Source organism: Mirounga leonina, unplaced genomic scaffold (genome assembly GCF_011800145.1).
Source record: "Mirounga leonina isolate KUSES-001 unplaced genomic scaffold, KU_Mleo_1.0 Mir_171, whole genome shotgun sequence".
In the NCBI taxonomy this organism is placed as follows: domain Eukaryota; kingdom Metazoa; phylum Chordata; class Mammalia; order Carnivora; family Phocidae; genus Mirounga; species Mirounga leonina.
In genome coordinates, this window is record NW_023270436.1 from 18,797,572 (window position 1) to 18,812,948 (window position 15,377).

At 53.8% G+C, this 15,377-nt stretch overlaps 1 protein-coding gene across 1 annotated transcript; it reads left to right on the plus strand.

Moving 5' to 3' along the window:
- The first annotated feature begins 5,604 nt into the window (after positions 1 to 5,604).
- Positions 5,605 to 14,673, plus strand: CRYBB2 (crystallin beta B2). Its single transcript, XM_035017242.1, has 6 exons — positions 5,605 to 5,880; positions 7,272 to 7,351; positions 10,095 to 10,213; positions 11,411 to 11,543; positions 12,584 to 12,726; positions 14,410 to 14,673. Exons 1-6 carry the CDS (start codon positions 5,826 to 5,828, stop codon positions 14,576 to 14,578), a joined length of 699 nt encoding a protein of 232 aa, XP_034873133.1. The 5' UTR covers positions 5,605 to 5,825; the 3' UTR covers positions 14,579 to 14,673.
- The last annotated feature ends 704 nt before the right edge of the window (positions 14,674 to 15,377 follow it).

Sequence of the window (15,377 nt, forward strand, 5' to 3'; positions counted from 1 at the left end):
CCATTGATCCATCCATTCTATCTCTCTCCCATCCATCCATCCATCCATCCATCCATCCAGCCAGCCAGCCAGCCAGCCATCCTCCCATTGATCCATCCATTCTATCTCTCTTCCATCCATCCATCCATCCATCCATCCATCCATCCATCCATCCATCCATCATGTCCCCCTCCATCTCTCTGTCAGTGTCTATTTTCATTAATTTATTCAGCAAATGCCAGGCCCTGCCTGTCCAAGGCCTGAGGACACAGCAGGGAACAAAACAAAGTCCTGCTCTCATGGAGTTCACATTCTAGGAGAGAGGCAGGAGACAAACAAGTAGATTCTGAGTCCACCAATTGTGCTATGGGCAGGAAAGTGCAATATTACGATGGCAGGTGATGGGGGGTGCTGGTCAGAGAACTCTGCTCCCACCGCTGACCGTGACAGCTCTGAGCCTCTGTTCCTTCATCTGGTTGAAGTGGTTGCCACGGCAGTGCCACCCATAAACGGGGGTCTCCTCTGGCCCCCAGTGGGAAGAAGAGGGAGTGTTCCCTCTGCCAGTCAGGTGACAGCTGGCTTCCTGCAGTCCCAGGGACCTGCCCTCAGCCTTCCCACCTCCATGAGCCAGTCCTGCGTGTTTCCCTGACTTGGTTCCCCTGTTGTGCCCAGAGCCGGTCCCAGCCACCTGCAGCCTGCCCCTGCAGCTGATGCAGCTGGTGTGTGGGAGGCTTGAGGGGCCTCAGGAAAGCATTGAAAAGAATGCAGCAATTGTCAGTTACTTCAGCCTGTATATTTAAAAAATATGTATGCACAGCTGATCAATCACCTTGAATTATTTTTACTTTGGTGTGTAGGGGAGAGCTGGGTGGGGCGTCAGGCTCGGGGTGGAAGGTGAGGGGCCCCCAGCAAGGCGGACCAAAGGCTGGGTTGACTCCCACCCCCAGCAAGGATGGCAACACCCCACTCCTCCCACCTCCCCCTGCCCCCAAGATTCACCCCCTCGTCCCTCTTCCAGACAGAGACCTTGTTTTGCTTTGTAAATCAGTCCTTACTCAAAGTGCTAGGGCTGTTTGGACATTGTCTGGGTCACTGAACCCTAAGATGACCTTGGAAGGCAAGCACCGTTACTCATCCTATTTCACAGATGAGGAGGCTGAGGCTCAGAGACGCAGCATCACCTTCCCGGGGCCGCACATACAAGAAGTGCTAGAGCTGAGGTTTGCCGTCTGTGTGCGGATGCTGGAACATTCACTCCTAAGCCCCGCCCATGGTGACATGTCCCTCAGGGGCAGGGACACACGGCAGAGAAGAAAATCAACAGTAGCAACAATAATAATAAAAGCCACCCGACTGTCCCCCCAGTGTGCAGAATACGCCGCTGGGTGCTTTACGGTGTCATCTCTAATCTACTGACAGGCGGCGCAGATCCCCGTGTGCAGAGAGGGCAATGGAGGCCCCGAGCCCTGAAGCAAACTGCCCGAGTACCAGAGCTTTAGAGGGTGGGGCTAGGACTCAAGTTCACTTCTGCCTCCAAAGCTCATCCCCCTCCCAACACCCGCCCGCCGGCTGTCCATGCTCTCCTTGGCCTGGGGTCTGCAGCTGGGCTGACTCTAGAGGTGGGGTGCCGCCGGACCCAGATCCAGGGGGATCCAGGAGGTCACTGATGTCTGAACGACTGTCCAAAGCCTCAGACCCATCTGGGTCAGGGAGGGCTTGCTCTCTGCAAGAACTCCAAGGCATTTTCCCATTCAATCCTCCTAACGGCCTGGGGAGCTCAGAGAGGGAGAGCTGACTGCTGGGGTCACACAGCCTGGGAGGGGCAGAGCTGATTTTGGACCCCAGGCCCATCTAACTCCAAAAGGCCACTCTTAGCTCCCACCTAGACTCAAATTCTAGCTTCTGCAGGGACAGAGCTTGAGAGGGTTAGTAAAGTAAGAGTATCTCTCGGTGACAGGCGGGTGAGGGCGAGGGTCAGGAAATCACTTTAGCTGTTTAATCGAGAGGCAGTGTAGTCTCCTGGTTAGAGGCAGCATGGTCAAGGGGTTAGAGGCAGAATGACTGAGTGGGGCTCTTGATCCATACCACTTGGGGTCCTTTCCAGGCTCTACCACTTACTGTGTGACTTCAGGCAAGTGGCCTAGCCTCTCTGTGCCTTGGTCATCCATAACTCAGGGCTAAACAACACTATCTATCTCATAGGTTGTTGTGAGTATTAACACGAATGTAATTTGCAGGAAGGGCTGAGAACAATGGGTAAAACAGAGGAACTGCTAGGTAAGTGTTCATCTTCCTCCTCATCATCAAAAAATGGTGACCCTGGAGATGGACTCCATGGCTGTGTGGAGCAGGGGCTTCCCAATTACTCAGTAACGGGGGTTCGTCCTAAGGATGCCAGGGCAAACCAGGACATAAGGCAACTAGGCTGTATGGTGAGAATGCAAACAGTAGCAAGGCTTCACCAGGAAGAGGGGACCCTGGGGGCAAGCGGGCTCATGGAGGCAGGACTCTCGGAGCCCAAGGACTCTTGGGAGCTGGGCAGCAGGCTCTGTGGGCACTCTCCTGGGACCCCAGCCTTGGAGATCCTCAGCGAATGCATCTCCCACTCCTCAGGCGGGAACTTTGCCAAGCATTCTTCCCCGTTTTGTAGAATCACGGGGCCCGTCGTGGTGTTGCCCATGGAGTTGGCATCACTGATAAATTACCGGTGGGCCAGTCTGTTCGTGTGGCGGTATTAGGTTCAAGATGATTCTTCAGAGGCATGTGAGCATGTCAAGTGCATGTTCCATTCAATATTACCTGCCTATCCAAACCTGTCTATGATGAGTAGCACAAACGCCTCAAATCCCTTTCTTACTTCATCTGGTAGAATCGCTGTGTCCAAACCTTTCATATCGAAATACATATCACTACATATTTCATTTGATCATTCCTTTATATTATAGTCAGGGCATTTTACGATGCATTTATTTTGAAAGCATATATGTAGGTGGATTAGAGGATCAATTTTATTCCAGGAAAGCAGAGGGGCTCTCACCAAATGATCGTCATGAGAAGGGAGTGTTCGTTCTGGTAGAGTTGAGAACTTTTCCACTTGAGGGTCTCGAAGGTTCTTCCGGCTCTGGCTCCTGTATGTTTAAGGAGTGAACTGTGTTTGGGGACACCAAGGCCTATTGTCCCTGTAACAAGGTGAGGCAGAGAGGAAGGTCAAGCCCTCTCTCTCCATGTATTGGTCAGGCTATGCTGGGTAACAAACAGCCCCCAAGTCTTGGTTGTTTAACAACAATGGTTTATTTCTCACCCCATGTCACATTTCTAATGCTGGTCTAATGCTGGTCTCCTTCACCCAGTCATTCATAGACCCAGGCTGGCAGAGGCTTCACCCTCTTGCAACGATGCATCTCAGCGAATGGAAGAGAAAGGGCTGGAAAGTCTGCAATAAAATGACAAGACTTCTGAGACATCTCAGAATCCACTGGCCAGAATGAATCACATGACCCCACGTCATTTCAAGAAGACCCAGTGGCAACCTGCTCATGCATACATACACCCTACTGGCTGCCTTTCCTTCCCTGCTGATTCTTCCTGGGGTCACTTCTCAAATAAACTACCTGCCCTTGAACCCTTGTCTTAGAGTCTGCTTCCGGTCACGCCCAAACTAAGACACCTTCACTCATCTCTGTATTTCTTATTCACTAATTAATTCAACCAGTCAGCAAATACCTTCTGAGCACCTACTGTGTGCTGGGTCTAGGCAGGCGCTGGGGCTACGGATGAGACCAAGCCCAGCTCTGATCGAGCTCATTGTCTAGAAGAGCAGATGGCTCAGGACACACCCAAAGCCAAGTGCGTTGAGGTCCCCCCCCCACTAGAGCCTTCAGTGGGCGCATAGTCCTGCTTGATTTCAGATTTCTGGCCCCCAGAACTGGGTAACAATACATTTCTGGGGGATGGGCTTCTTCGGACATTATTTTTATGGTGCAAAAATATACTACATAGCATCACATTTACCATTTTAATCATTTAAAGTGTGCAGTTTGGCAGCATAAAAGTACATTCACGCTGTCGTGTGACCAGCACCACCATCCACCTCCAGAACTTTCTCATTGTCTCACACTGAAACTCTGGGCCTGTTGAACACTAACCCCCCGTTCCTCCCTCCCCCAGCCCCTGGCACCCGCCGTTCTCCTTCCTGTCTCTATAAATCTAGCTCCTCTAGGAATGTCACATCGGGGGCATCATGCCTCATTTAGATTTAGCGACTGGCATATTTCTCTTAGCATCATGTCCTCAAGGTTCATCCATGCCCTAGCACGGGTCGAATTCCCTTCCTTTTTAAGGCTGAATTGTATTCCATTTTGTGGATACGTTTCGTTGATCCATTCATCTGTCAAGGAGCATTCGTGTTGTTTGCACCTTTTGGCTGCTGCGGATAATGCTGCTGTGAACGTGGGCGTCCAAGGATCTGTTCGAGGCCCTGCTTTTGATTCTTGGAGGCTGAATACCCATAAACAGAATCGCTGAGGGATAGGGAAATTTCGCTGATAATTTTTTGAGGAACCGCCATACTGTTTCCATAGAGGTCACACTATTTGGCACCCCAAGTTTCTGTTGTTTTAAGCCCCTCGGTCTCAGTCCTTTGCTATGGCGGCCCCAGGAAACCAAGAAAGCACCTCCCATGCATCACGTGCTGGACTCTGTGGGTTCCACGGTAAACCAGGCAGACCGTGGCCCTCCCCTCGTGATGCTTACCTTCTACTTGGAAAGATGGCAAATAAATGAGTAATGTCATGTCAGGCAGTGAGAAGTGCTACAGACAGAAGCAGTGTGGCCGAGTGTATGTGTGAGGGTGTGTCTGTCTGTCTGTCTGTCGGGGTCATGGAAGGTGGGGGAGCGCAAGTCTTGCTCAAATCTGGTCTCTGAGCCCCACTGCTGTTCCTTCTCTCCTGCCTGATCTTGGATTTGGTCAAGACTCCGGCTGGCTTTGAGAAAGACATGCACACTGGAGGAAATGTACATAAATGCCAGGGCCCCATGGGGCAGTGGGTGCTCTTAGGACCCTAGGCCCCTGAGGTTTGGAGAAACCAAAGAGCACCCACTTAAGAACAGCAGGTGCTGGGACAGCCTGGGGTCTTCAGCAGGAAGTTCACCCTCCTTGGCCTGCAGGATCAGGCCCCTGTCCACCTTGGGCCCCGAGCCTGGGCGCTGCTGTACTTTAGCTACATTAACCTGCTTTCACGTCTTTAAATAGCACACCAGCCCCCGCACACAGTCCCTTTCTGTCTGGAACTCTCTTCCCAGCCTGGTTTCCCAAGCTGATTTGTCCCCATCCCTGAGGACTCTGTCTCTTCCTGGGAGCTCTCCTGGACCGTCTAGACTGTGGTGGGTCCCCTCCCTGACACTACCCGCCTGTAACAGAGCTTGGCACCAAGTCGATGCCTGATGAATATTTGTCGAATGAATGAATGGGTGGGTGGATGGATGGATGCCGGACCCTGGCAAGCCACCCTCCTTTCCTTGTTTTTTTTTCCCCAGGTCCACTGAGATTTGCCTCTGTCTGCCTTCCCCCAGGGCTCAACTGATCACACCAGTGAACCCAGCGTGGCCCCGGTCCTGGCAGCTGGATGGCTGATGCATGCAAAGTGGGCATCCCCTTGCCCAGCCGCCTGACCATCCTGGCGCGGCCGAATCCAAAAGCTAATGACATTATTGTGCAGAGACACAATGTCTGTGGGCATTTGCTGACCCGGGCTTTGGTGTGGGCTTAATCCAGCATTCTCGTCCTGCTTTCTGTGGGGACGCAGCGATCACCCGTCTTGGCACCAGCGCTCCTGGGGAAGGTATAAATGCCACCTCCCACCGGCTGGGCACCACGGGCACTCTCGGGGGCTGGTGTCACTGGTAAGAATGCCTTTCTTTCTTGCCTTGCCTTTTTCCTCTCATCCTTAGCCCTGATGGAAAGCGTGGGAGGCCTGGGTTCGAATCCAGGTGCCACCCCCTTCTGACGCGGGGACCGTGGGCAAAGACTTCTATGCTCTAAGCCTCAGTTTTCTTTTCTGTTAAGTGGGGAGATGGGTCATAAACCCTCTTTCGCCGTGGGTGGTCTGGTGCAGCGCCTGGCACATAGTGCGGACCCGGGCAATGCTCTCTATTAATATGAACTAGTCCATCAGCGCCCTTGTTTTGCTAGGGACTAGGGAGGGTTTGTATGTGGAAGGAATCAGACCAGTGAAGGTTCAGCAGCATTTCTAGGCTGGTGAGCCAGCTCTCCCCATATCCCCATTCCCGGGCGCCTGCTACACGTCCAGCGTTGGGGAACATCAGGGGCTAAGAAGCTGCCGGGGCTCTCTGGCGCTCCCAGCAATGGGGGATTTCAAGGTCACTGAAGGTTGGTGGCAATAACCCTAATAATACCATCGCGGCTGCCATTTACAGACGCCGCTGCCAAGTGCTTACCTTTTTCCCGCATCATGACTTCAAATCATCACCACCTGTTCATAGATATTGTTGGGTGCCATGACTGTCCCCACTTGGCAGAACGGGAAACTGAGGCACAGAGAGGATGACCCGCCCAGGGCCGCATTGCTGATGGACAGTGGAGCCAGCACCCCCCGAGTTAAGCCAACTGAGCTTAATCTTTAGCATGCGAAGGCCGATGAGCAGGGCTGTGCCGCTGGGCCTCTGACCCTGTGACAGGCTGGTTACATAGGAGAGCAGAGCGGGTTTGGTCCCCAAGCTGCTTATTCGAATTTCTTCTCTCTGAGGGACGTCCTGGCCCGGCCTCTAGTATGGAAGGGGCTTCTGGAAGCTGGACGTTCTCTCTGGAACAGGAGCTCAGGTCTCCCGTCTTCACTGGGAACACGCAGTCTTGGGTTCACTGCCCCTTGTGCGGGAAAGAAGACAGTGCCAGTTTTCCAGACTTTTCTGATGTTCTTGCCAGCTAAGAAATGCTCCCAGCTGCTGCCTACCGTGACCAGGACATTTCTGCATATCGATGGGTCTGCATTCTGCTCCGCTTGTCTGGAGCTGAGTGATGGGAACCCACTCGGGACCCGGCTGAAGCTCTAGTTTATCACCACTTTCTTAGCGGACCTCGTTTTCCCCTCCGGAGCTGGCCTGGACACAAAGAAATGCAGCTAAGGATGGAAGTTCAGACCGCCGCTCATGACCCCCGCTGCTCTGGGACAACCTGAGACCAGGGAGACCAAGAGCAGGCTCTAGGGCCCGAGGCCCCCAGGTGGGAAAGCCGAGGCCCGAGAGGTCCTCAAGGCCACTCCCTACATCTCTTCCAGGTCATTCCTGCACAGGACCACCCACTATGGCCTCAGACCACCAGACCCAAGCGGGCAAACCACAGCCCCTCAACCCCAAGGTGGGTACCATGGTGGGAGAGGGCAGGGGGGCAAGCAGAGCACCTCTCCCAGATTCTGTTTCTCTTCTGGAAAGTCGAGTTGTCATCATTCTTCCTGAAGCTCCCCCTCTCTGGGCTTCAGTCTCCCCCACTTGCACCCCGGGGGTGCTGATTCTGAAGGCCCCTCCCCAACCCACGACCAGAGCGCCAAGATTCCTGACATCAGCCTCCAGCGCTGGTGACTTAGGTGTCTCTGCTTTACCCCATACCCCAATGCCCATGGGGGGCTCCCCAGAGCTGGGGCCGACCCAAAGTCCAGTGTGAGAGGGGGCTTGTGAACGGGAGGGGAGGTGGGATTCCCCACCTGCTGTGTGATCCAGGCCAGTCACTTGCCCTCTCTGAGCCTCAGTTCCCTCCTTTGTAAGATGGGGAGAACTGGATTCGCGGCGCAGCATGGGTGTGAAGAGGCTAAGGAAATCAGCTCAGCCTGGCATGTGGTGTGTCCATCTAATACCAGTTATTATTGCCTGCTTTGCTTCCTTGTCCTCCCCGCCCTCCTAGGATCCTGGGGGGGCATCCCAGCCCAATGGCCGGGGGCTCATCCTACCCAATCTGTACCAACCCTCTCCCAGCAACCATCCACCTGGTCGCCTCTGCCTGGCTCCCTCCTGTGGCCCTCTGCTTCAGGGGCCCTGGCCTGGTCTGACATGGGCCCCCCCCAGCCTGGGGAAGCTTGAGCCGATGCAGCCCCCCATTCGCTGACCCCATTCTTACTTTCTACAGGAAAGGCAGACAGCAAGCAAACAAATCTAGGACTTCGAGGAGTGGGAAGTGTTTCAGGAAACAGGAAACAGGGGAAGGGGTGCAGAGAGTCGGGATGAATGAGGCAAGGTGGTGTTAGCAGAGGTGATCAGGGAGGCCTCTCTGAGGGAGGTGGCATTAGCTTGGAGACCCGGGTCACATGTGAGTCAGGCGGGGGTAGGGGAGAACATTCCAGGTGAGGGCGCAGCGAGTGCAAAAGCCCGGAAGTGGGAGGTGGGAGCGAGCTGCGTGAGTCTGAGGACCGGCACAAAGGCCTCTGTGTCGTGTTCAGAGCTGCGCTGTCCCCTAGACACAGAAAGCCAGCCACGCATGCGATTTAACCCGTCCTAGCAGCCACGATAAACAAAGGACAAAGAAGACACAGGAGAAATTAACTCTCGTATCCTAGTTCATTAAACCCGATACAGCTCATGTCGAATCAATAGATCATTATAAGAAAGCGATTTTTTGATTCTTCCCTTCCTATTCCGAGTCTTCAAAATCCAATGTGTCGCGTCCGTGATAACATCTGCATTTGGACTGATCAAGCACGTCGCGCAGACATAGGTAGCTAATGGCCGGGCATCGGGCAGCGCACGTTTAGAGGATTAGATATTGTGTAAAATGTGAGCCTCCGTGGGTTGATAAGAAACAATAGCAGTAATAATAATCCTGAGCTTCTGGGCCTTGCGTGAGGTTGCTGACCTTCCTTGTCCTCCTCCCTGCTGCAAGCCCTTGTCTCCCAGGCCGGGGTAATCAGCACCGAGCACCTAACATCCTTATTTTTGAGTCTTCCCAGGACCCTGCAAAAGAGGCATGATTCCCCCATTTTACAGATGGGCTAGCTGAGGCCGGAAGCAACCAGGTTGCTTCCTAAGGTTGTGCAACCGGATGCGACGGGGTGACTTCAGAGCCTGTGGCTCCTGACCCTCCTGTGGTTCAGTGAGTGACCACAAAGGCTGGACTGAGCCCATGGAATTTGTCTCGGAGCCCCGTTGGGCCTCTCCGTCCTGGCTTTATCTCCCTAATCCCAGGCCTGGGAGAGAGGGTCGTGTCTACCCAGCCAGTGCTGACCATGAGGATGGCGCAGCTGTCCCTCCTGGGGCCCACCTCTTCCCCCAGGGCAGCTCCCTGGGGAAGCGTGGCCACAAAACCTCTGTCCCCCCGCGAATGTTCTCTAGAATCAGGGAAAGTGGCAGTGGGTCTCCCAGTTAGTGCTCTTGGGGGACCCCTTCAAACTCCCTGATGGGGATCTCGCTGGCCCCCTTCCCTCGGCTGCTGAGAGCGCCAGGTGAGGCAAAGGGAGTGAAGCCCCTTTAAGAAGCATCCCAGGGGAGGTCAGAGGGGGACCCGCAGAGCCAGGGATGAAATGGGGTTAGGTGTGTAGGGTGGTGGGCTGGCTCTAGCAGAAGAGAAGCCCTACCTCACCTGCGAGCTCGTTAGAAATGCTGCATCTGGGGCCGCACCCCGCGATGTGCTGTCTCAGAAACCATGTCTCACCAAGATCTCAGGGGCTTTGTGTGCATGTGAGTTTGCAAAGTGCTGCCCCAGTGGAAACAGCATCAGACAAACTTGGACTCCAACCTCAGCTCTGCCACTTAGGCACCCAAGCTCTGTAGGACGTCCCTTAATTCACAGGAGTCTGCCTCCCACACACAGAGCAAACACTGTGTGCGAACCGTTACGCTTCTCTGAATCCTTCCAGCAACCCCATGAGGTAGGTTCTGTCATTTTCCATTTCACAGGTGAAGCAACTGAGGCTCAGTGAGGGGAAGTTCTGGCTCAAGGTCTCACAGCTGGTAACTGGCAGAGCCAGGGCTGTCTGACTCCGTGTTGGGTCGGTGACTCCCAAGGGAGGAGCCCGGCAGCATCCCCGGAGGCTCTCGGAGCCCCCTCCTCACCCCCAGTGCCCTGCTTCCCGCCTCCCCACGATGACGGGTCCGACCCTCTCCTCCTGTTGCAGATCATCATCTTTGAGCAGGAGAATTTCCAGGGCCACTCGCATGAGCTCAGCGGGCCCTGCCCCAACCTGAAAGAAACTGGTGTGGAGAAGGCAGGCTCTGTCCTGGTGCAGGCTGGACCGTATGTACCGGGGGTGGGGGGGTGGCGGTGGGGAAGGGTGGAGGCGGAGGGGAGGGCTCACGTGGTTGGGCGCCACCAGGGTGAAGCACTTGGGCTGTGGAGCTGGGGTATCTGCCCTCCTTGTGACCCTGGAACGTGCGATTTGGTGGCTGACAGCCTCTGGAGAGAATTTGTGCTTTGGGGTCAGATACCGGTGGGTTCAAATCCAAGCTCCACCACTTTCAGGCTGTGTGACGCTGGGCCAGCAACTTCCCTTTCTGAGCCTTGGCTTTCCTCCTCTGTGGAAAAAGCCTTACCCCAAGGCCAGCCACTTCCTCAAGGCAGGGAGATGACACAGTGACTCTCATGGACTTTTCTAGAATTGCCAATCTCTGGCTCTGGGAGTGTCCTCCCTCTCTTGTGAGGTTTAAAGCCAGATGTCCTTCCCCAATCCCCTTCCCCAATCCTGGCCATACTGGATCTCAGCAGATTCACTGGCACATTTGGGGGCCAGCAGCCTTGGGTCCCTGACCCCGGAGAGAAGGGGATATACCTGGTAGGATATGACTCTGCCCTGCTCGTGGCACATAGCTCAGCACAGCCCGCAGGGGCCTGTCCTTGTGGTTCCCTGACCTCTTCCTCTCTGCAAGAGCCTCAGGAATCAGGGGTGGCCACCCGTGACCCCCTCCCAAGAGGTCAGGGATCCTGGTGGGGTTGGGGATCCCGGGTGACCCACCCCACAGCTCAAGGTTCTCAGGGAATTCTGCAGAGTGCAATGATGTCACTCGAGTCAGAGTCTGAGGGTATGGAGAACCCAGTGGAAGGAACGGCCCCGCCCAACCTCCGTTATCCAACACGCTCTGGGCATCTGGTGCGCCCGGGAGCACGTCTTCCCCGGCAAGTGACGTTTTGGCCATTTAAACACTGTATCTGATTCTCAGTTGCCTTTTTATGTTAACATTTGGATGGACGAATTTCTCACATGGACTTGACCCCCCTCTGCTTTCTTTTTTTTTTTTTTTAGAAATAGAACTATTGATATTTTTATTAAGGATTGTTGATGGTTCCCAATTGAGTTCTGGATGACTTGGAGGTGTCTGGAGTTTGATGGGGGAGATGGGCAGGTGTGAGCCCCGGGGGCTTGAGCGACTAGCCAGGGTCCTGCCAGGAGAAGCTTCGGAGCTGACCTGCCCTGCCCTCTCTCTGTCTCCCCTGCAGCTGGGTGGGCTATGAACAAGCCAACTGCAAGGGTGAGCAGTTTGTATTCGAGAAGGGCGAGTACCCCCGCTGGGACTCATGGACCAGCAGTCGGAGGACGGACTCCCTCAGCTCCCTGAGGCCCATCAAAGTGGTGAGTCTCCTGCCGCTTCCTGCTGTCTCCTCTCTTTGCCATCTTGGAGCCGGGGCTCTAGGGATCAGGATGGAGCCTTCACCTCCGGCAGTGTGCGAACTTCTGACGGGCGGGGCACACTTCCTGGCTGTGTGACCTAGCATAAGTCGTACACATCCCTGGGCCTCAGTTTCCCCATCTGTAAAATGGGGATATTCAGATCTACTGCCCTGAGATTCCTGGGGTTAGAACCCATCACGGAGCAATTGCTTGATGAATGGTAGCCATCCTAACTGTGAAAAGAAAATCTGGGATTGGGTGTGGAGGAAAAGGTGGGTTAGCTCGTGTTCATAACTCATGCCTTCTGGTGCTTCTCTGATCCTGACTTTTACTAGAACGTGAACTCTTAGGGAGGGCCCAGGGCCCGGTAATGCTCAGGTCCACTCCCAAGCCTCCCCAAGGCAGGCCAGCTCTCCCCAGAGCTTGATGGAAGATTGGAGAACTTTGGACTTAGCATCCCATGGACCTGGGTTCCTACATTGGCCCTGGCGCTCCCAACTGTGTGACCTTGGGCAGGCGGCTTTACCTCTCTGAGCCTCGGTTTTCTCATCTGCCAGATTGCATAGGAGTCTTTAAAGGATTAAAGGGGATGACTAAGAAAGATATCACAGGAACAGGAGGATGAGAAGAGGTGTGGCAAGGAAGGAAAGCCAAAATATCTCAAGTGCCTGCTTGGGGCCCCTACCAGCGTGTAGATCATGGCTGCCATTTTCGTTTTTGTTTTTGTTTTTTTTTATAGGGAGCTGAGGGAAAATGACATATCAGAATTGAATGTGCCTTAAAGTGTAGACTCTGAAGTGTCACATGAAGACAGCCCAGTGGGACCCCAACAAATGGCTCGTGTTTAACTGTTGTTGTTGGAGACATTTGGGTGGCAGGGTTACAGAGCAAGAAGTCTATAGGTGGATTGTGCTGATCCCAATGCTGGGGCATCTGGACGGGTGGGAAGGCTCACCCTGGCCTCCTCTCCCGCACTCACTTTCCCCACTCCCTATCAACAGGACAGCCAAGAGCACAAGATCATCCTCTACGAAAACCCCAACTTCACGGGGAAGAAGATGGAAATCATAGACGATGATGTGCCCAGTTTCCATGCCCACGGCTACCAGGAGAAAGTGTCGTCGGTGCGGGTACAGAGTGGCACGTGAGTGGAGACCCAGCCCCGACTCCCCCTGCCCCAGGAGCCCAGACCGCTGGGGTCCTGAGTCCCGCTCTGTCCTGGACCCAGCTGATCTCGTGTACTTGCAACCTCAGTCTTCCCTTTGGGAAATGGGCATGGAAATCATGAGCTTGTATGTGGCTTTCAGCCCCAGTGGCCCCATCCAGATCTGCCTTTTGGCCAATACCCTACCTCTGGGGGAGAGAAGGCGTGACCTTAACCTCAGTCCCCAGGAGCAGGACTGTGAACGTTAGTGGGGTGCAGATGAGGCAGAGGCAGGGGGAACGGAAGGGTAGAGATGAGTTGAGCGGTCTTAACAGAGCTGTGAGTGGCAGGAAGTCCAGCCCACGTTGCTTCTTTACTGCATGAGTCCCTGAGTTTAGAAACAGGATGTATCATTTCCCATTGAATTAAACTTCCTTGGTACATAGACTCTGGCCATCCCCCATGGGAATTTCTCCTTGTGCAAAACTTCGATTCTCTGGGGGTTCGCAGGTGGGCCACGGGCAGTGGTGAGCTGGAGCCAGCTTGTACCAACTTGCAAGAGCCGATTCCTCAATTTTCAGAATTTTTGTGAGCTGGCTGTTGAATCCTCGGTAGCTCGAAAATGGGTCGTAGTGGAAGTATTTACACCACAGAAATATGTTACAAATCAAGACCCCTTTTCCCTCCAGAGAGCTGGTTTACCAACATGTACTGACTTTCTGGGGTTCATCGGGCTCCTAAAATAGTGTGAAAGTTCTGTGTTCGTGATCCTCTTCATTTATTTATTCATTCATTATTCAATGTGTTGAGTACCACCATGTGCCAGGCATCATGTTCGGTGCTCAGTATGTCAAGGTAGATTAAAGAGAGCTGGCTTCTGCTCTGTAGAGCTAACAGCCTAGTTGGGGTCAATGGTTAATAATTTAAGAATCCACCATAAATCTGGACTTCCTTCCTGAAGAAGGGACTCTTGAACTCAGATCCCAAGAAAGAGTAGGAAGTGCAAGTGTAAAGAGAGGAAGGAAGGTCATTCTAGACAGAGAACAGCATGGGCAAAGGCCCTGTGGTTGGAGGAGCCTGGTGAGTCTGAGGGACTCTACAAACTCCAGACTGCTAGTGCACAGAGATATAAGGACACAAGACCAAGAGGTAGACCTGCAGGTGCACACAGGTGTTGGCCAGGCAGGTCCTTGTTGGCCAGGACTTTGTAACATTTTGGGGGGAAGAAACTGTAACTTTCATTAGGTGCTCCAAAGAGTGAAGGACCCCTCCATAAATGGTGATGACTTCACATGACAAAGGGATTACAGAGGGCTCCTAGGACCTAGCCTATTCTCCTTTGGCCTTACAGCCAGGCATGGCGTTGGGATGAAGTTGGAGAGAGGCAGTTAAGAGACCTGTCTTATTCTAGGCTTCAGTGGGCTTGAGATCACCCCTCCCTCTGAGCCCAGGATCAGGCCTTCAGTCAAAAGTTGCTTAGTAGGTAGTGAGCTCCCCATCAAGAGAAGGAAGAAAGCAGAGACTGGATGCCAGAAGGGTGGTGTTCCTGCTCAACAATCAGGAAGTGAGAAATGATTGGGAACTCCCCCCTTCCTAATGGCTTAAGGATGCTCTCCTCTCTCTCTCTCTCTTCGTCTGCTTCTCCTCTGTCCTCCACATCCCCTCCTCACCTCTGGCCTGCAGGTGGGTCGGCTACCAGTACCCTGGCTATCGTGGCCTGCAGTACCTGCTGGAGAAGGGAGACTACAAGGACAGCGGGGACTTTGGGGCTCCCCAACCCCAGGTGCAGTCCGTGCGCCGCATCCGCGACATGCAGTGGCACCAACGGGGCGCCTTCCACCCCTCCAACTAGTGCCCCCCTTTTCCTCCTTCCCAGGGGCTTGGTCTGTTGCCCAGGATCCCCCCCCAGACCTCCTGGCGAGTGAATAAAGTGTGACTTGCAATTTGTGTGTTGCATTGCTTTTTATCTCCAATGGGAACTGGAGTGGGTGTTGGGTGCGTGCGTGTGTGCGTGCGTGTTTGTGTGTTTGTATGTGAGAGAGAGAGAGAGAGAGAGAGAGAGAGAGAGAGAGAGAGAGAGAGAGAGAGACTGAGAGAAATAGAACCAGAAAGTGTCTGGGCTGGGGTAAGTCAGCAGAGCCCTCACGGAGACTCTATAGCTACTTGGCTGTGTGACCTGGGGCATAATGTCCAACCTCTCTGAGCCTCTGTTTCTTTGCCCGGCTTACAACTACTTTTGCCCCATGAGTGGCTGGCTTGGCTGACCTCCTAGCTCCTTTTTCCATGGTTGTTGAGAACCGCCACTCGTGGGGGCACCTGAAGGATGCTCCATCCCCTAAAAATAAATCTGCTGCCTGCCATTCCCACCTTAGTGTGCAATCACCTTGAGCCTGGCAGTTTTCTTAGATCGGCCAGAGGAACCAATAACCCTGCAATCTCAGCCCGTCCCAGAGACAAGTCCTAATCACATGTTTCTGCCTTTGTGTGTTCCTTGCTCCCTCTGTGCATCATTTGGTGGGCTTGATCACTTAGCATCACAGTCGGCCTGGATTCTAATGGCTGTTCCAGAGCCCTGACCAGTGATCTGGCCTCAGACAAGTCAATTTGCATCTCAGAGCCCCCATCTTTGTACCTGGGAAAAAAATAGCACC

Excerpts from the sequence above, each read along its gene's own strand:
- CRYBB2 (XM_035017242.1), top strand. The coding sequence starts at position 5,826 with ATGCCACCTCCCACCGGCTGGGCACCACGGGCACTCTCGGGGGCTGGT. Across the intron at positions 10,214-11,410 it reads GTCCTGGTGCAGGCTGGACC|CTGGGTGGGCTATGAACAAG; the intron begins GTATGTACCGGG and ends TCTCCCCTGCAG. Across the intron at positions 11,544-12,583 it reads CCCTGAGGCCCATCAAAGTG|GACAGCCAAGAGCACAAGAT; the intron begins GTGAGTCTCCTG and ends CCCTATCAACAG.